At 48.5% G+C, this 20,597-nt stretch overlaps 1 protein-coding gene across 5 annotated transcripts; it reads right to left on the minus strand.

Annotated features, from left to right (window-relative positions):
* Window positions 1-549: 549 nt before the first annotated feature.
* Window positions 550-18,752, minus strand: OTUD3 (OTU deubiquitinase 3). 5 transcript variants are annotated; one of them, XM_084788183.1, is made up of 8 exons: window positions 18,414-18,752; window positions 15,203-15,290; window positions 11,101-11,213; window positions 7,764-7,886; window positions 3,735-3,866; window positions 3,069-3,165; window positions 2,375-2,556; window positions 550-1,637 (listed from the first exon to the last, which is right to left on the minus strand). In XM_084788183.1, the coding sequence occupies exons 1-8, from the start codon at window positions 18,615-18,617 to the stop codon at window positions 1,461-1,463; spliced, it is 1,116 nt and encodes a 371-aa protein (XP_084644309.1). In that variant the 5' UTR covers window positions 18,618-18,752; the 3' UTR covers window positions 550-1,460. The 5 variants fall into 5 exon arrangements, with proteins under 5 accessions (XP_084644309.1, XP_084644308.1, XP_084644312.1 ...); XM_084788182.1 differs by having other exon boundaries at window positions 15,142-15,290; window positions 18,400-18,752; XM_084788186.1 differs by having other exon boundaries at window positions 15,142-15,290; window positions 18,414-18,435.
* Between the last annotated feature and the right edge of the window lie 1,845 nt (window positions 18,753-20,597).

Consider the following 20,597-nt stretch of genomic DNA (forward strand, 5'->3'; position numbering starts at 1 on the left):
GACAACAAATAATTTATCTTTTGACCCAGCATACAGGATTAGGAAATGACTTTAACCATGACTGTTCACCCGCCACATGGCAGCTCACATCCACATACCGCACGCAGTCTGGGGACAGCACCTCTCCATACCTGAATGTGCTTCAGAACTGAGTCCCTCAGGGGCCTCCGGCAGCGCAGGCCCCGCCCCCCTGCCATCCCCTGCCATCTACCGTAGCCACAGGCAGCCTCCTCAGCCACTGTTGCGCCTTCTCCAGTACTGACACCCAACTAAGGCTTAAATTAATATATATAGTATGTATGTATGTATGTATGTATGTATGTATGTATGTATGTATGTATATATGTTTATATGTATGTATGAGGATACATGTTGTAAGATCCCCTCAACCACAGGTGGGGAGTGAAATGGGGCCTTTTAGTCTAACCCTGGCTAGCCTGGAACTCACCATTCAGCCCAGGTTGGCCTCAAACTTGCAGCTATCCCTCCTCTGCTTGAGTGCTGGGATTATAGGCTTAGCCATGAGCCCCCATGACCAGCTATGTTATAGGATTTCATTTCTTTTTCATACGTTAAGAAAACTTACAACCTGTAAGATCAATTCTGTAAGCATCTTTCTGAGTCTAGCATAGAGAAGAGAAAAATAGTTACTTAAAATCCAAACATGGACACCTTTATTCCTGTAGAGCACTCTCATAGAAGAAGTCTTTAGAGCCCCCAGCTCCCCCTGCACACCGAGCTCAGACATGTGCCTCAAGTAGTGCCACACCATCTCCTAAGTGTCCAGAAAAACATCCCAAACTCTGCTGTAGCGTGGGGCTCCCAGAAAAACCCAGACCCCATCTACAGCCAGGCACATGTACCACACGGCTGGAGAGGGGAGGAGTGCACACTCTCTCTGAGGTAACACCAGAGACAGGAAGAAGAGGAGGTACTTGACGCCCCGACTGCTGTGAGCCACCCATCCTGTCATAGCACTGACATAGCCAAGTGACCTGTATCGGAAGCAAACCAAATGTCAACACACTGTTGACCTGGTGAACCGAGACGTTCATCCCTGCTTGGAAACGAGAGAGAAACAAAGAAGTTGCCACTGTGGTTTCTAATGACTGTGCTAATGACCTCAAGAATTACAGCGAACCCACTGCACACAGCAAGGGACGAGCCTAGAGTCACCACACTCACATACAGGGCAACTAGAGCCTCCCTCCCTGCGACCCACATACAACTCAGTATTTTGTTTGCGTTTCAGAAGGCGAATGGCATCACCATACTGTCACACGGCAAAACCCTGACAGAAAGCTCAGGACAGAAAGTGCAGCTTGAAGGACACTGACTCCCGTGGGCTCGCGCTGGCGTGAGGGCGCTGTCAGTTGTCACATCTTGTCACATCGTCAGAAGACACCTGGCCAGGAAGCCTTGTCTGCAGCATTCATCCTCCACCCGTCAGGGCCTTAGAGTCAGATGTTCAGAGCAGCAAAGGTCTTCACCAAGGTGACCTGTGTGTTCACATCTGCTTCGCTTCTGCTGCTGTCCCTGTGGCTGTCCCTGCTCTCCCGGGCTTTGTGGCGGTGCCTCTCCTCCTGCCGTTTCTTCTTCTCTAGCCGCTGTTGCTCCCTCCGCTGCTTGTTTGTAACCTGGAATAGACAGTGGCTGTGTGGGGCACAGGTGCTGCAAGTCTCTGGGCCCAGAATGCTTTTCGGCAAGAACAGAGAAAACTAGCCCAAGAGAGCAGAATGATTTCTTTTCCATTACTGTTCAAATATACTTTGAAATTTCTATTCCCTTCGTGAAGCATCAGATGAAATCAATGCAAAAGACCCACAAAGCCAGCACCCCTGGTCCAGCAGCCGACAGGTATCACAGGGGCCTGGAGACACTGTCTCTAGGTGGCATTATAGCTCAGAACATCTGCCTTTAAGTTGAGTTTCAAACTGAGGAAACTGATGACATCACATGCACTTGCTTGTGGAGTTAGGCCAGGGATGGAGGTACAGATCTGACTAGTTACCCAGAGCTCAGACACATCTAGAGACATGCCCTCTATCTCACCAGGAACTTCATGCAAGCACAAAGGTTTACATACAAAGTTGCTCACTACAGACAATGCACAGACAACCTGCACCCCAGACAGTGACATCAGCTGGAAGAAAGCAATGATACATTTGTAGAGGCGGCTATAGGCAGGGCAGACACTCCGTTGTGTCCTGTTGTGACTGTGGGACAAGCAAGGTCTTAGTATGCCTGTGTGCCTGCCCCAGATGCTCTACAGTAACTGCTTCTATATATCTAGAAAATTGCACCCTAGGGTGAAATTCAACTTCTCAGCCTTGCTACAGAATTCCCACAGTGCCTTGCCTCCCCACCCCCGTACCTTTGGGAGATGGCTTTTCTTAGCTTTGTTTTCTTCAGCGGAGCTGGCCCGAGCCTTACTGTTTTCCATCCTGCCTTCACTTCCACCCTGATTTCCAAGGAGTCCGGGGCCGCTGCCCACCTCCTCACTTGAGGGGCCGCACTGCTTCACTCGGTCACCAGGCTCAAGCTTCTCCTCCCCACCTTCCAAACAAAGGCATTCTGTTAAGGCCAAGAACCCAGCAGTCACAGACAGCAACTGCAGCTAAGTGACTCCAAAATCACCTAGGTCCCCACATGCCTGCCATCTTCAAAGCCAGGTTCCTTGCGATGGCACTCTACTCTCAGGTCAGTGGTCAGGAAAGCTGCAGGAAGACCGTGAAAACCCCTAGCTGGCTGCAAGGTTCATAGCCAACTTTCTGCCAACAGTGTTTATATCCTTAGATAAACTTTTTAAAGATAATTTTAAGGGATAAAGTATTCATTTGTATAACAAAACATGACCTAACCATATACTGTGCAATACAGTGGCTGTTAAAATTTAAAATAATTTATTTAAGATGCTGCTTGTTGTACTGACTGGTGGATGCTGATAGCACTTGAGGATGGACGGACAGTGGACACTGCAGCGGTCATGGGGAACTGCAAGCAGCAGCCTGAGGGAGCCAGCAGCACAGCTACTTGAAGCCTATGTGAAGTCTTCGCCGTGGACTTACTGTCGCTCTTGCCTGGGCTCATCTGAAGCATGGTGATTATCGCAGACTCAATGTTGTAGTTTTCAGCCTCCAGGCTCTGGACTATTAAATTAAAATCCTAGAAAAGAAACAGAGAACCACCTAAGACTCTGGATGTCTTGTGCTCCCAAGCTCTGCTTCATCAGCCTAAGACACACAGACATACAACAGAGGAACTGACGAGGTTCCAAGACATCATCCACCAAAAATTCCAAGTTCAAACAGGTAGTAGCCATTTCCATACATTTATAAGTGAGGTTTCTTAACAAAACTAGACTTTTACTAGGGGAAATCCCTCTAAGAAAATATTAAACTTAGGATTTTGAGCATTAATGGGTGAAGTCCAGCAAAGACAGGAAATGAACTAACAGCTCTCCACTTTCTTGGCCTCTGGCAGGCCAGCTCTGCCAAGGCAGCACCTGCTATGAGGCTGTAGGGAAAGGTGCTAACTGAGCATCCAGCTGTGAGCCCACAGGGATGGGTGCTAACTGAGCATCCAGCTGTGAGCCCACAGGGAAGGGTGCAACTGAGCATCCAGCTGTGAGGCCGTAGGGAGGGGTGCTAACTGAGCATCCAGCTGTGAGGCCGCAGGGAGGGGTGCTAACGAGCATCCAGCTGTGAGGCATGGCCACAGGGAAGGGTGCTAACCGAGCATCCAGTTGCATTGCCAACTTTCTGGACAGCATCTTCCACTTCATCTCTCAGGCCGTCTTCAAAGTCCACCCCTTTTGTCTTGCTCTTCTCCTTTTCACTGGCTCCATCCTGATGCAGCATCTGGAACTAAACACAGCATAGGAACCACGGCTCTAGCGAGTTCCCTTCGGCTCTCCCACACAGGAAGACACCCAAATCACAAAGCATCCAAACCCAGGAGGAAGAAGTCTAGATATAACCTGGTGAGAACCACAGTGGCTAGACTCATCCACACACTGAGAACCCAGGCCAAGCCCCGAGAAGAAGCTGGGAGGAACCACTGCCGAGCAGCCGCAAGGCACCATGGTCTTTGGACAGCCGAGTCTGATAGCAGACGTATGTCTCTGCTTGCTGAACAGAGAGGCCTGTCCCCTGTGCTCACACCTGTTGAGCTACTGAACTTATCATGCTAGGCTGGAGAAACACATGCATTCAGCTCTCAGCTGGTCGCTGCATTCTCTGATACCAGCAAGCTCTGGAGCACAGGGCACTGCTGACTCTACACACCTGTGAGGCACACACAAATGCTCTGGAACGACAGTGTGGGTCACTTGAGGCCAAAGAGCCTCTATGACAACCCCCAAGTCAGAACAATAAAGCCACACCCCCACCCTGAGGATACAGCCGCCCCTTCCGTCCGCCTCCCATGAATGGAGGGAGACAGCAATGGGCATGGGCACTTCCCTACTGTGCACTACATGTGTAAGTGGAGCCCAGCTGTGGCAGTACAGCCCTGACAGTCTCAGCACAAGGAGCCCATGAGGAGACCTTAGCAACTGGCAATGAGCATCCTTCCTCAGTGCGCAGCTCACGACATTAACCGTATGTGAGATCTATGTGAAGATAACAAGAAGTTAGCCTAGATGTGGGATATAGGCTAATGTAAGTGTTATCTACAGTAGAAAGCTAAAGGTTTCAGAGCAAGGTATAGTGCCCGGCCGCTGCACACCCTCAGGCATGGGGCACGTGTCTATAATCTGAGCACGTGAGAGGCAGAAGCAAGAGGGTCAGAAGTTCATATCCTCAGCTACATATGAAATTCAAGGTCAGCCTGGGCTACATGAGACTCTGTGTGAAGGAGGTAAAAAAAAAAAAAAAAGTAGAAGGCTGAACAGTTAAGAGCACTGACTAATTTTCCAGAGAACCCAGGCTCAGTTTCCAGCATCTACATGGTAGCTCACAACCATATGTAACTCCGTTCCAGGGAATCCAATGCCCTCTTTTGGCTTCCAAGGACACCAGGTATGCACATGGTAACAGAGACACACTCAGGCAAAACACCATACACACTGGGTAAAATCAAACAAAACGGAAGGGGTGAGAGGAGCTAGAGAGACGGCTTCCCAGGTTCCCAGCATGCACTGGATGGTTCACACTGCCTGTTAACTCCAGCTCCAGGGGCTGACACCCTCTCTGACCACCTCAGGCCCGCTTGCTCTTGTATACATGCACTCACACAGACACGCACACAATACATAAGACAAACACTCAATCTCTAAAAGGATTCTAATGTTTTTTAAAAAGGCAAGCCAGTTTTAAAAGCAAACCACAGAAAAATCATTTAAAAAAATTTTAAGTGAAAACCTGCCCCAGATTTTACAACAGACTTATCCTAATTTAAAACAGTGGGGCATCGACACACAAACAGGCTGGCGGGGCAGAACCAAGAAGCTAAAAGGAGACACAAACACATTATGGAACTAAGCAGAAGGAAACACACACAGCGCAGAGACGGTCTGACGGCAGTTAGGTAAGCCGAGCACAGAAAGCTGGCCAATCGCCCCACACCCTCGAGAACATAAATTCCAAATGAAGTCAAGATTTCATAGAAAAACAAACAGGGGTCAGGTATAAGCACCCACATCTGTAATCCTTGCTGTAGGAGACACATATGTCTCTACTATATGTATCCAAAAATAGGAGGCAAGAGGATCACAGCAAGTTCAAAGTCAGCCTGGGGCTATCCAGGGAGACACTGCCTCAAAAAACTAAAAGTTAAAACTAAAGATAAATAAAAACAAAAATGTAACTATCTCAGCAGACATGTTGGTGCCGCCTTTAACCCGGCATTTGGGAGGCAGAGGCCGGCAGATCTCTGAATTTGAGGCCAACCTGGTCTATACTGTAAGTTCCAGGGCAGCCAGGCATTAAAGTAAAAAGAATCTATCTCAAGAAATCAAACAAAAACAAAACAAGAATGTAATTATAAAAGTTTTAGAGTAAGCTAGGCACCACTCTCTGTGACGTCAGAGCGGGAGAGCCCGTTCTAGTTATGACCCTAAACCCCAGAGCCATGTGAGGAAAGCTGGTAGGGCTGGCTGTGCCTGAGTGGAACAGCACCTGCCTGGCCACGCTTGATAACCAGCACCACAAAACAAAACAACAAAACCATCAAGGAAGACGGGCTGGGGAATAAAGGTGTTGATAATTTAATCCAAAACCCAAAAACCTTTCAGAGCAAAGACCACAGCAGACAGAAAAAATAGAAGTAACAGTGTAGGAAGCATCTGCAGTTCCTCACAGAAATGTATTTCCCTCATGCAAAGAGTTCCCAAAAGCCATTAGACATCTTAATAAGACAAAAGAGAACAAAGAAAATAAGTGCAGCTGACAAAAAAGGAAGAATGAGTAGGTCTTAAACAGGGATGATGCACAAACTGACTGATGACAAAATGCTCATAAAAACTGTATGAAAGGAGCTGGGGAGATGCGTCAGCAGCTGAGAGCACTGGCTGGTCTCGAAGAGGACCAGAGCTTGGCTCCCAGCACCCACACAGCTACAGTAGATCTGATGTCCTCAGTCTGGACTTTAAGACACCCACCTGCATGCACGCACACACACATACTAACACACATACACATAAAAACAGACATGACAATAAAGCTAACGAACAAATCCATTATGTTAAAAATCAATAAAGACTATCCCTAAACCTGACAAATATTAAAAACTTGATTTTTTAAGGGTGTGGCAAGAGCCACATACTACAAGTAGAGATGGAAACTGAAGACAGTGACCTACAGTCAGGACCCGACAACACTGACAGGAAGTGATACGATAGCATCTATCAAAACACCTTGATACACGAAGGGCTCTTACGAATTTATCCTAAAGAAATGAGCTACACATAAGATACTCTGTGCTGCCTCTAACAGAGACCAGCTAACAGGTTATAATGGACGGACACACACATGCACACACACACACACACACACACACACACACACACAGAGCAGATATAACGTAGCCTTGAAAAGCGTCAGGAAGTCCACTCCAAGACATATTAAATTTACAGGCCACTGTGCATAAAGGACCTGAGTGCTTATAGATGCTATAACTTGGGCTGAGGAAAGTATAAAGATAGCGGACACGGGCTGAGGTGGCCTGGTCACTGGGAGTGCTCTCTGGGCAACCAGGAGGACTTGAACTTAGATCCCAGCAATGATAAGCTAGGCCCGGGCTGGGCACACCCACAATCCCTGCACATGGAGGATGAAGCCCGGAAGGTTGCTGGGTCACACTGGCTACCAGTCTAGCCAAAAACAAGCAAACACACAAAAGTCCCTCTCAAGTTTCAGAATCAAAAGGGTAAGGTGGAGTTGACAGACACCCAATGTCTCCTCTGGCTTCTGTATGTACACACAGTCATGTGCACCCATAAACCACACACTCACAGACAAGAGGAGGCAGGAAGTGCGCGCGCGTGGGTGTGTGTGGGTGTGTGCGCGTGTGCACGCGCGCGCGCAGTGCTAACACCCATGCCATGACTCTTGTGTTTTGTCAGAAGACAGCTTGTGGGAGCTGGTTCTTCCCTTCCACCTTGTGGCTGTTTGTCAGGCTAGGCAGGCAGTGCCTTTGCCGGCTGAAATACTGATGGCAACTTCTCACTAACAGCAACAACAGCTGGCCCGTGGGATTTAGCTCAAGGACACAGCTCTGCACCTCCTTCCTGCAGGTCTGAAGCACGGCTGGGCTTCACTCACGTCGGTCTGGAGATGAGCCGGCGCTTCTGAGTTGTCGTTGATCCTCCGGACGCTGTCATAGTGTTCCCCGTACCTGTAAGCGATGTGGAGCTCCCTCACGTTGCTTTTGTCTGTACCCCGAATCTGCAGACACAAAAGAGGATCTGGAAGGTGGGCCTGTGGGGTCTGGGGCCAAAGCCAGGCCAGCAGCCCTACAAAGACAGACCTCAACTCTGGGCAGGACATGTCGGTCTCTGAGCTCTCGCCCTGCCAGGCTCGTAGGCCTCCATGTAGCCATGTAACACTTGCTATGTAAATGAATCCACATTGAAGTGAATAAAAGCCAGGGGCAGGCCTGCAATTAAGTCAGATAAAACTAAGCACCTAGCCTCTTGGGTGCCCAGGCTCATTCCAATGGGAAGAGCCCAAATACACTCAGATTTGTTAAGCCTGAAGCTCACACAGTTTGAGGATTATCCTTGAAAAATAAAAAGAGGAGTAAAAGGTCAAGTATAATGTTTCTTAGACCCTCTTAGAGGCCTTAAAATGGAACCATGCAGATGGGCCTGGCATGGCTCATTAGCTATGATAAGTTCAACTCCCCTTTCAACAATCTCAAAACCTGCCAATCACCAGTTCCAAGACAAAATTCTACACAGTAAAACTGTACTGGTTCACCACACAGCCTGCGCACTGGCCATGAGGTGTTACATGGGACACAAGAACTGATTGCTAAAATCATGCCAAAAACAAAATAACAAAAACAAAACAAAACAAAAACATACACACTTTAAGTGTTGGGCTGGGTAGATGCCCCCCAAGGCACTCATGCAACTGAAATGCAAATAATTCTGATTCTGCCCCTCAGTAACTGTGCTTCCAATAAAACTGCAAAACATCAGCTCTCCTGGTTTTCACTAAAAGTCCCAGGTAATCTGAGGCAACCATTAACTTAAACAGTTTTCAAGGTCCAAAAGCAGCAAGTCCACAGGACCACACGGACCACACAAACCCCACGCAGGACGTGCACAGGACCACACGAACCCCACACAGGACGTGCACAGGACCACGCAAACCCCACGCAGGACGTGCACAGGACCACGCAAACCCCACGCAGGACGTGCACAGGACCACGCAAACCCCACACAGGACGTGCACAGGACCACGCAAACCCCACGCAGGATGTGCACAGGCTTCTGTAGCAGGAGGTCTACAGCTGAAAGGCAGTGTGTCTAGACGGACATGCGACACAGGGGCAGCACCACTGTCTCCCAGAAGAACGCAGACAGAGCAAGTGTTTCACTTTGTCTTCAGGTGACAAAGTCCCTAAGCACTTACATGTCTACTAACAACATATGCACACTCTGAATAGAAGTCAACTAGAATGGTCACCCCAATTGTTAGGGGCCACACTCACAGCTGTGACACAGCAAGGCTGTCCTTTGCTACATTATCCATGGCAACCGCGCACAGAGGCACACACCCATGCAGCAGACAGCGTAGGTTTCGGTCTCCATGTTGAGTCTAGGCCAACTTGTCATTAATGCAGGAGCTCAGAACCCTGACCACACCACCAAGCAGGGGAGATCCAATGCAAGTAAATGTAAATATGTACTTTCATTGTTTTGCAAGTCATAACCCAGAACACTAATGAAACAGACTTGGAAAAAAAGGTAAGAATTAGGGCAATTAAGAAACGTAATAGTTATCTTTAGAGAGAGCAGCAGATGGCTGTGTCACCGGCCTAGGTTTCTCCTTCTAGATCAGGCTCCTGACACCGTGCACTCAAGTGTCCTGACCACTCTGCTGACCGTGTATGATAATAACCAACAGCTGAGACTGGAGGGTCACTGTGTTCCTGGCCAGCAGATCAGTCTTAGAGTCCTCTCTGCTATCCAGACACCTGGCAACGCTGGGCCAAGGACGAGGATGCTGTTTCCCTCCCGCTCATTGCATCCCTGAAGTGGATGTCTCAGCAGCCCAGCCAGCATCTACTTCACTCTGTCCTTGTATAAGCCTGTTAAAAGGACACTGTGCCAGACAGAAAAGGCTGGAGACTCCCAGGTGACAAAAAAGGCACAGCCGTAAGGAAGATGATTACACAGTGGCTCCCAGAGGTTGGGAAAGAGCTGGAGGACAGCGCATGCACAGAGCAGGACTGAATTCTTGGTAAAGGGCGGCTAGTCCGTATGCTGATGGTGGCATTATATGAATGTCAAAACACAGAGAACTATATCAGGAAAGGGTGAGTCTGGTATGTACAACTTATATGTCTAAACACTGGATCCTTTCTAAAGGAAAAGAGGATAGGCCATGACTGAGAGAATTACAAAGGTGTGGGTGCATGCAGCACCCCTATAAGATAGCAATGCTTACAGTGGGAGGGGAGCATGTGCGTGTCTCTATGTCTCTGTGTGAGTGCTCACGTGTGTGTGCACGAGTATGCATGATGAGTGAGTTCATGTAGATGTGTTCACAATATAGTGTAAAAACACTGGGATATGCAGCCTCCAATTATATGCCCAAGTGTGGGGTGACTGGCAGACACACACCAAAAATGTTAACTGCCATGATCCCCGTCAGTGTGACTCTGGTCACTCTTACTCACCTGCAGAGGGTCCTCTGAGTTCCCAGTTTTTCAATTAAAACATTATAACTTTCTAAATAAGAAAAGGTTTGAAGAGGCAAAGTGGAGCAGCGGGTCAGTGAAGGCATGTGCCTTGTCTGGAGCTGAGCCATAGCGACACAAACCCTCCAGAACTCCGGGAGAAGGAATGAGGGAGTGCGGTGCGCACTCAGTCAGCGACCCTTGCTCGCCTGAGCTCAAGACCGTTCAGTTTGAAGACGGACAGATGAGGTTAACGTAGGATGCAAAGAGAACGGAAAGGAGCTAAATGGGACATGCACTGTGGAGGGCCGTGTGTCTTAACGGGTCTCAGCCTGGAGCAGCATTTGCTATAAAACCTTTATCGTAGAAAAAAGCAAAACACAGAAATAAAGCTCAATAGAAACAGCACTCTGCCATTCAGAAAACACTTTTCAGTCACTATGGTGAAGATGTCATTATAATGGATTTTATGATGCTTCTCTACCCCTAACATGTGCGTGCACGCAGGCACACACCACAGGGGAAGGGACATACTTCAAAAACTACAATTTGTGTATACTAAACATTTATATACTAAGATAGCTTAATAGAATTATCTGAAGTTTTCCTACATTGGGTTCTGTTCCCAAATCACCCACTTAGCTGGCTGCCGAGTACTATCTCCAGCATCACTTCTCACGCACTCTGCACACTCCATTTGCAGCCAGCACAGGGGCAGTTCCACACACCACAAGGCCCAAGCTGACCTACCTGCCACAAAGGGGCATTAAGCTGATGGATCACCACATTCAACTGATGGTTTCTTGCAAAGGCTACAATTGCATCATTGCCAGCAAAAGTACCAGGCTTTGCCAAACTGGCCACTGCATGGAAAGGAAAGAAAAATGAAATCTTTATGATGGAAAGTGCAGATGCAAACATGGTTGGTATTCACATAGCTGCAGACAGTGAGAGGCAAGAATATACATCCACAAAGTCCACCAACAGCCAGCCTGGGAGGTCAGAGGTGAACACTGCAGGGATGCTCGTCATCAGAGAAGGATCTGCTGACTGATTCCTTCAGCAAATGCTGCGTGCTTCCCATCTGCCCAGCTGTATGAAGGGCAGGGAGTGTACGGCGGACAGAGTAACGGCAGCGGCAGCTCACACTAATAGATACTACATGCGCATGCCAAGCAGTGCTCTGATCACTTCTTACGATCATCACTTTTAGCCATCACAGCGGTGCTCTGGAAGGATTATCACACTTGCCACTAGAAGGAAGGACAAACTGAAGTGAGGACAGCTAAGACCAGCCCAAGGCCCACAGTCTGACTTGGTGGGCTGAGCCTTCACCCCAGCCCTGGCTGTGGCCACTGTCACTCAGGAAAGGGCTGTTCTGGCCTTCATCCCAGGCACATCTCTCTTTTTCATGATGGGCCTAGACTGCTAACAGACAGTACAGCAGCAATGGGCTAACACAGAAAGCAAGAATTCTGACCCTGAAGCTGGAGTGAGCAGTGTCCCGTTGGCAACACTCCACGCTGCAGCACAGAAATGCCATGAGCATAAAACTTCCAGAGGACAAAGCAGCGCTGGGCTGGAACCTTCCCAGGCTGGAGTGTGCTGGACTGAGTCTCCCCTTCAGTTAACTTTGGTCCATTCCCTGAGGAGATCCGAAGCTTCGGGTGCTGCCAGAGATGAGGGAAACTTGCACAGCTATGCTCTTAGCTAGCTTCAAGTCAGAAACACAAAAGTGTGTGCATGTACATATGTGCGTGTGCGTGTGTGTGTGTGTGTGTGTGTGTGCTCATAGGGAGTGGAGAATAGCATGTATCAGATGAACTGCTAGGCAGAGACTACTAAACTGATGTCCCAAGACCAAGTAGCAGCTAAAAGAAGCAATGGATGCTCTTGCAAACAGAACACGAGAGACTGCGGACTACACTGTATGGCAGGAACCTGAACTGCAGAGACAGAGAAAATATGGTTGAGAAATAGAGAAAGGAGAGAAATTTAAAACCATAAATCATGAAGGACTATAAGAAACTCAGCCCTCAGATCAGTGGGAACCAGCAACAGAATCTGGAGGAAAACAAACTTACATCACAACTCTGACTGGGTTCTAGAACACACTGAAGAGATCAAGAGGCCACAAGGCCAGCCCACACTGCACTGGGGGTACCTGGTGAAACGGCTGCCACACGCGAATTTCAGAAGTGGTGCTCTCGTTTCATTTTGCTGCTGAGACAAACGCAATGACCAAATGCAACTTGGAGGAGGGAAGTACTTATCTCCTGTCACACATCTAGGTCAGTCTGACACTGAAGAAACCTGGAAGCGGGCTCAGGAAAGAAGATGCTTGCTGGCTCATCTCTGGTTCAGAAGCCTGTGCTTACCTAGCTCTCTCAGGCAGCTCAGGACCACCAGCCTAGGGATGGCACCTCCCACAGTGGGCTGGGCCTCCTGTATCAATTAGCAACCAAGACAATCCCCAACAGACATGTGCACAGGCCAATGGAGCTAGGCAATCTCTTACCTGAGGTCCCCAGGTGACTCTTGATTGTGTCAAGTTGACAATAAAAACTAACTAGCACAGGCGGTAAGCAGAGGGAAGCGGCCAAGAGGCAATGACAGCCAAGCAGCAATGAGCAGGTGAGTAGGAGGAGACAGGGAGATGAGGCGTTAACAAACAGCTAAAGTGCTGTCCGGGCATTTGTACAGATGGGGAGAGATGGTGCTGGCTCTACAAAGCCAGAGTCTAGAGGATGAGAGTAATCCTGAAAACAGAGCAAGTGCAAAGGTCACTAGGTCCTCACCACATCAGTGAGACCCTCGCCTATTAATCCAGCAAGTACTACATCAAAGTCTCCAAGTGTCAGGGATGGCTGGATCTGAAACAAAGGCACAACACCTTGTCCCTGAGAAACTGACAGATACTATGGCAGGCAAACATTAAAAACAGGTAACTGTGCTTGAGAGACAAAGGCAATGGGTCTAATCTCCAACACAGGAGGACTCACAGGCTCCCCACTGTTTTTCATTTCTGCTCTGGCAGTCAAAGCCATTTGTCACCTCTTTGATGCTCACACTTTTATGCATCAGTGCTCAGCCATGCAGTGGCATTTCAAGAAAACCACCTTTCCCCTGCACAACTAAAGTGGCATCACACTGGCAACTGTGCTGATAGTGACACACCCCAAATCCACTAAAGACCTTTCCAAAGGATGCTCAAGTGGATACAGATCAAACTTCATCCAAAGCAACACTGAAAAGGGACAAGCATCGCTCCATTCATTCATTCATTCATTCACTCCTTCATTCATTCATCTATTTATTTATAGCAAGGCTGGCTTCAGACTCCCCATCCTCCTGCCTCAGCCTCATGAGTGCTAGGACAAGTGTGCACCTGCACACCCAGGAACATGACTCGATTCACTTTAAACAACACAAGAAATACACACACCATAACACACACACACACACACCTGTAAAATGATAACTCTAAAACTGCCTGCTTGAAAAGTGATCCCAAGAAGAGGACCATCAGAGTTTGGTGACAGGCAGACTACCCACCCGGAGCTCCCCAGCCACTGGGGTTACTGACGGTGTCCTCAGACAGGCCTTCCCTCTGTCTTCCTGGTCTCCTCACGTGAGTAAACTCCTCCAGCTGCTCTGGGACTGGCCCCTCACATGGCTCTCAGACCTGACCATATGGAGAGCCTCCTCACCAGCCTCCCCGCCTAGACGCCCGTTCCATTCTCAATGTGGCCCCACACTCATCAAAACCCAGGGGCCACACTGCCCGCCTGTTCCTGGTGAGACACAGATGTAAGGCCCATGGTGGAGACACTGGTTGTGGGTTAGGACACAGCTCAGCTGGTAGAATGCTTGCTCAGCATGCAAGAGGCCACAGAGTTCCATCTGTGGCACCCCATAAACCTGGGTGTGGCGTGTGTGGAACACTCGGGAGGATCAAAAGGTCAGGCTATGCACACACACAAAACCAAAAGGAAAATATTATCTATAAAACATAAACTTGTCAGTACCTGGGATAACAGATCCTTAGTAATTATTTGTCAAAGCTAATATTTGAAGTTTATATATATATATATAATATATATACACATATATAATATATACATATATTGATAGATTTTTGCTAAATTAAATTACAGCTAAATAGAATCATTAAAAGTAAAATCAATGACTTGCCTCAAAAAAGGGGTGGGGGGAACTTAGGTTTTTGGTGAGATCTTAACATAAGCTTGCTGATTTCTTTTTTCTAGTTGTAAATACATGATTATTTAAAAAAAAAAAACTAAAAAAAAACAATTAGCACTATCCACATTCCCATCATCTTCAGACAACTAACTTAATGCTAGCATCTTTCCACACCTCTGCCATCTCTGTGCATGGACTGCTTAAAAAGTAGACTCCATATGTCTATACTATCTTACAGCTTACTTCCCCATCCCAGGGGTAAGAGGTCACAAACGACGTCTGGTCAATTATCACCATCTCCTTTTTCTTTTTCTTTTCTTTTCTTTGGGAGGTGGTGCTACTGAGTGAGGATCAAGCCCAGGAGAGGCAAACGCCCTACCCTAACCACAACCCTTGCCACCAACACCATCACTTTTATTCAAGGAGACAAACATCTAAATCTACCCCCAGCTGCATAGCTTGGGCTTATCACAGAATATGCAAATAAGTGTTTGCTGAATAAATGAGTACCCTGGCAGTAGGGGGGTGCTAGTGGGCTGACTGCCTAGCCTGACTCCTGAAGGACCCAGGGTCTCAGGGAGAACCTACCGTGCTTCTCAAAAGGAATGTCGTCTTCCACAAAGGGCTCAAAATCTTCTCGCTGCCTTACCATGTAGTCCACCGTCTCCTGTCGGTGCCTGAGGTGGTTCCGAGAGTGACCCTCCAGCTGATCCCCCAGAGCTCTGAACAGGCAATTTCTGTCAGGACAAAGATGCTCGTCAAGATCTTTCAAAAAAACGGACTTGGTTCATCTAACAGGCCTGGCTGTCCTCAGAAGTCTCTCAGCTCAGGAGAGGGGACACCTAGGCTCTTCATATCAGATGCTGTGGGGAGGGCCCTAGGACAGCCTCCAGACAGCCGCATCACCCAGCAGCAAGTAAGAGTTCTCGTCCTCGCTTGCCAGCTGACTGACAAAAACAAAAAACAAAACAAAAAAAAGGAAGAAAGAAAGGAAGGAAGGAAGGAAGGAAGGAAGAAATTACTCAGGACCAGCTGAAGTTGGTTCGATGGTGCAGTTGACAACAGTGCCTCAATACAGGGCACAGGCCTCACAAACTACTCCAGGCCTGAAATCTAAAACTCCCAGACCCCTTCCAAAATGACGTCATACCTACCGATACCTTTCTGAACCAAGCCTAACTAAAACTGACCAGCCAGGTCATCACTCATTCAGAGCTTAAACAGCAGTCACTTGCCAAGCAGCTAGAACAACAGAAGTCTGTCCCACGTCTGAGAGTCAACACAGTGTCGAAAGCCGAGCAGGAAGCACAGTTATACCAAGGAAAGAAAGGCATGGCCCCTTGCCTGCTCTCCTTTCGCCAGGAACAACAATGCCACTGTTAAGGATCGTGTTTGTTTTCTAAAATTAAAATGCTAGTGATAGAGCTAGCAAGATGGCCAGTGGGTAAAGTCGTGGGTCTAAGATGCGAACCCGAGTGGCGCACCCTGTAATCCCAGCATTAAGGGAGGCAGAGACAGGCGGACTGCTTTGAGTTCAAGGCCAGCCTGGTCTACAATGTAAGTACAGCCAAGGCTACACAGAGAAACCCTGTCTCAAAAAAGCCAAAAAACAAAACAAAACAACCAATCAAGATGCAAACCTCCCCAACGGTGCCCTAGTCATGACTCTCCAAAACATTGTCACCAAAATATTAACTGCAGTTACCCCATACGGAAGTAATGTACTTTTCATTTGCCACTATAAAAACACTGCAATTACTTTATTTTTCTGATGGGGTTACAAGGCAGCGACACAGGAAATGTACCACACTATAGTGAGCTGGGTTCCCTTAGGAAACCCTGAAAACACACTGCAGATGCCACCAAGCACAGCATCATGGCCCCAGGGGCCTCCCAGAGATCCGGCTGCTCCCCAAAGTTCACGCTCTCGCCACTGCAGGGCAGCCAGGCTGCGCAGTGCCCACACCATGGACGCCTGGGGCCACTCTGTGTTGTTAGAATGTCCTGCTCATTGCCAAGCCTTGGGAACATGCCCAGCCTCTGTCCACCAGATGCCTCGACCACGCCACCTCCCTGTTCACCAGCTGTGACAACCAACCGTGTCCCCAGACAGCCCCAATTGCCCCCTGGGAGACTAAGCCATCCCTGCTTGAGAACCTCTCCACTTTAGGGATACACAGGTGTAAGGTCCTGTATTTGAGTTCAGAAAAACAACCAATTACAGAATCCTACAAAGAACATGGCTATACCAAGGCGCCATCTTAGGCCACTCAAATGGTAACCAGGCCAGAACAGAAACAGTGGACACTGGTAACTATTTTTTGTATTAGCAACATGTCACTATATTTTAACCTAACACCACTCAACAAATATTAATGCAGAAAATAATCTGTTAGCCAGGCAGTGGTGGCGCACGGCTTTAATCCCAGCACTTGGGAGGCAGAGGCAGGCGGACCATAGTTATTAAAGTCCTGAGGTCCTTTCGGGGTATCCATAAGTTCAAAACAAAGACCTTTATCATCTTCATTTTCATTCTCTCACACAGTAGTATGCAAAAGGCTACCATCTCACTGGGCATGGTGGTGCACGCCTTTAATCCCAGCACTTGGGAGGCAGAGGAAAGTGCATCTCTGTTTGAGTCGGTCTACATAGTACTGACAGGAAGGGCTGCAAGAGAAACCCTGGTTTGCTCTGTTTTGCCACTATCTCAAAGTATGGTGACTAACAGGTAATATGCCTATGCACTTGTGTTTTAAATTATGAATATAGTAAATATTGAGCTATGGCAACAGCGTGCGTGCATGTGCTTATTCCTCAGCAGGTTTTTGTTGTTGGTCTTGGTGGGTGTTTTGGCTTTTTGCTTTTGTTTTGGTTACTTTGGGGGGTTGTTATTGTTGTTGGTTTTGGGTTTTTTGGTTTTTGGGGGATGGAGGTGTGCGCCTTTAATCACAGGGGACAGCTGTACTTTAAAGACAACCTAGTCTACACAGAGGGTTCTAGGCCATCCCAAGACTACACAGTAAGATCCTGTCTCAAAGAAAACAAAAAGAAAAAAGGGGGGTGGGGGAAGAAAGAGAGACAGACAGAACTCTTTCTCTTACAATTTCTAGCTAAGTCTGTCAAGGTTTCTTTGGCTTTGTTGTTTGTCTGTTTGCTTGTTTGAAACCCTCTTTATAGTCCAGGCTGGCCTAAACCTCAGAACAATCCTCCTGCCTCAGCGCTGCTCCCCAAAGTTCAGCGCTGGCAATACAAACAGGAGCCACCACATCTAGCTTTGTCTACTGTGTGGCTGTATTCTACTCTACGGCAGCACAACCTGACCACTCATGGATGAGAACACACTAACTGTGTGCCTCTTACAACCTCACACCCAGCAGCTAGGCTCCCTCGGACCCGCTAACCCATTCCTTTACCCTTTTCCTTCTGTCTCCCCACGCTCCTGGACCCACACGCCCTTCCCATTAAATCCCTTTCCCTCACCTTCCTCCATTCCCTCTTTCCAGCGGCCACTCTTCTTGTACGGGGTTCCCCAAAACACCCGGCCCGGGATTCTCATGCCATTTGCTTGGGGAACCCGAAGGATGGGAAGCAAGCTCTCCGCTCTCGTTACCCCACTGCAGGAAGGGGGCGAGGACACCTAGGAGACCCAGCATGACACCAAGCGGGTCCTAGGTCCCTACCCTTTCGGCTTCATGACAGCTGCACCTGGAGGTCACCTCTCAGACCAGTCCCGAGCCTTCCGGGAACCAGAGGCAGCGTTCCACCGAGCCCGGCCCCTGCTACCCTCCCGCCGACCGACCCTGCGCACCCCCAGCGCCGCTTCCCGCACCCCCGGGCCCGCCTCACCCGTCCCCCGGCACCTCCCGCAGCTTCAGCCCCAGGGCCTGCAGCTGGTTGGCGAAGCTCACAAACTCTTCCTCGCAGCCGCTGCCGCCAGGCTCGGGCCGGTTCCGCCGCTCCTTGGCCAGCGCCCGGCGCGCCGCCCGCTCGTCCCGCTTGCGCTCCACCTCGGCTCTGCGGCCGCCGCTGCCCGGCCGGCTCTTCGCCGTTTGCTTTCGGGACATGGCTGCGGCACACGGCCCGCCGCGGAAGGAGCCGGAGCCGCAGAGCACGGGGCCCGCAGCCTCAGCCGGCCAGCCGGCGGAGCGGCGTAAGGGAACGGCGCCTAGCGACAGCGGCGCGGCCACTGCGCCGGCGCGGTCGCCTGGCACCCGGGTCACGTGCTGGTAGCCCCGCCCCCTCCCCGGAGAGCTGGGCCGGCAGGCGCCATAGAGAGACAGAGTGGAGAGCTAGAGAGACACCTGTCTTGTTTGGGCCTCTTCTGCCTCCTTGTGGTGGGTAGTGCTCAGTGAAGAGCGGTGGGACCGCACAGGGAAGGAAAGTCAAAGGCGGACTGAGGATGTCAGAAGAGACAAAGTCAAGAGCAGATGCAAAATTCGAAAAAATAAGACAATTAAGACGGGTGATGTGGGAATATGCTTGTCTAGAATGTTCAAATCCGAGTTCTGTTACACACGCGCGCGTGCATGCACAGACACTCTAAAAATGAGCCTTCAATTGCTAGGGAAATAGTTCAATCCCTACAGTGCTTGCCTCACAAGCATGAGGACCTAAGTTCGGATCCCTTCTACCCACTTTAAGAAGGGTGGACATTGCCTTTAATGCCAGCTCTCGGGAGGCAGAGGCAGACAAATCACTGTGAGTTCGAGTCCAGCCTGGTCTACTAAGCGAGTCCAGGACAGCCAAGGCTACACAGAGAAACTCTGTCTCGAAAAAAAATCAATAAATAAATAAACAAGCAAATAAATAAATAAATAAATAAAATTTAGCCAGGCATGGTGGCGCACGCATTTAATCCCAGCACTCGGGAGGCAGAGGCAGGTGGATCCCTGTGAGTTCGAGGTCAGCCTGGTCTACAACAGTCCTGGTCCAGCACAGCCAGGGATACATACAGAGAAACCCTGTCTTGAAAAACCAAAAAAGAAGAAGAGGAGGAGGAGGAGGAGGAGGAGGAGGAGGAGGAGGAGGAGGAGGAGAGTGGGTATGCCAGCGAGCCTCTGTGAGTACATCACTGAGGAAGTGAAGTCCACTGCAGTCACTTTGGCCTGCCAATTCAGCCAATCAGTGAGCTCCAAGTTCAGTAAGAAACCCTGTCACAAGAAATAAGGTGGCCCATTAACTCACTGTGTTATGGTACAAGGTCAGTCAACATTCCAACAGGAAGCACTAATTTAATGGGTTATTAAAAAATAAAAAAGTTCCTGCCTCACAAATATGTCTGTCAGATACATTGGGCCAGAAGGCTGAAGATGATGTTCCAACATTATAGAGAGTTTTGGATGACTGTTCAGGCATCAAACTGTCCCTGTCATTTTCTCTTTTTGGAAGCTGCTTACCTGCACTTCCTGTCTACTCAGATAACTAATTTTATTCCTTCTCAAGTCTCCCATGGGGTTGAAGACGAGATAGTTTAGTATTACAACTAAGCTTATTTGTTTTGGGGTTAAAATGTTTTTAAGTCTAGGTCGATGCTTTAAGTGGATAAAGATAAGATGTGATAGATATTGATTTACACTCAGAATTTTAGATGCACTAAGATAGGAAAAATGTTCTCTTCAAGGTTGTTAAATACAAATAGCCAAAACACTAGGATTGTAACATTTATATAATTCCTGGTTGTTTTGTGGTTCTTCTTGTTGTAGGTAGTTTATTGTATATATGTGTAATAATATAAAGGTATATGTAAAAAAGAGTAAAAGAAAAAGAAAAACATTTTTTTAAAGGAGGGGACATGAAAGGGGCATGTGCTGGAGGTTCCTGGGAGAGTGAGAGGGAGGAGTTGGGGTGTATATAATCAAACATTTATTTGAATGCATGAAATTGTCAAAGAATAAATAAAAGACATTCTATTTTCAAAGTAAATAGGGAGTGTGGAGGTGGTTGGCACAGTGGTCAGGAACACTTGTGATTCTTACAGAGGATCTGGGTTCAGTTCCCAGGACCCACAGGGTGGTTCACAGGCATCTGTGTCTCCAGTTCCAGGG

Source organism: Acomys minous (assembly GCF_964271855.1).
Source record: "Acomys minous genome assembly, chromosome: 6".
Classification (NCBI taxonomy): Eukaryota; Metazoa; Chordata; class Mammalia; order Rodentia; family Muridae; genus Acomys; species Acomys minous.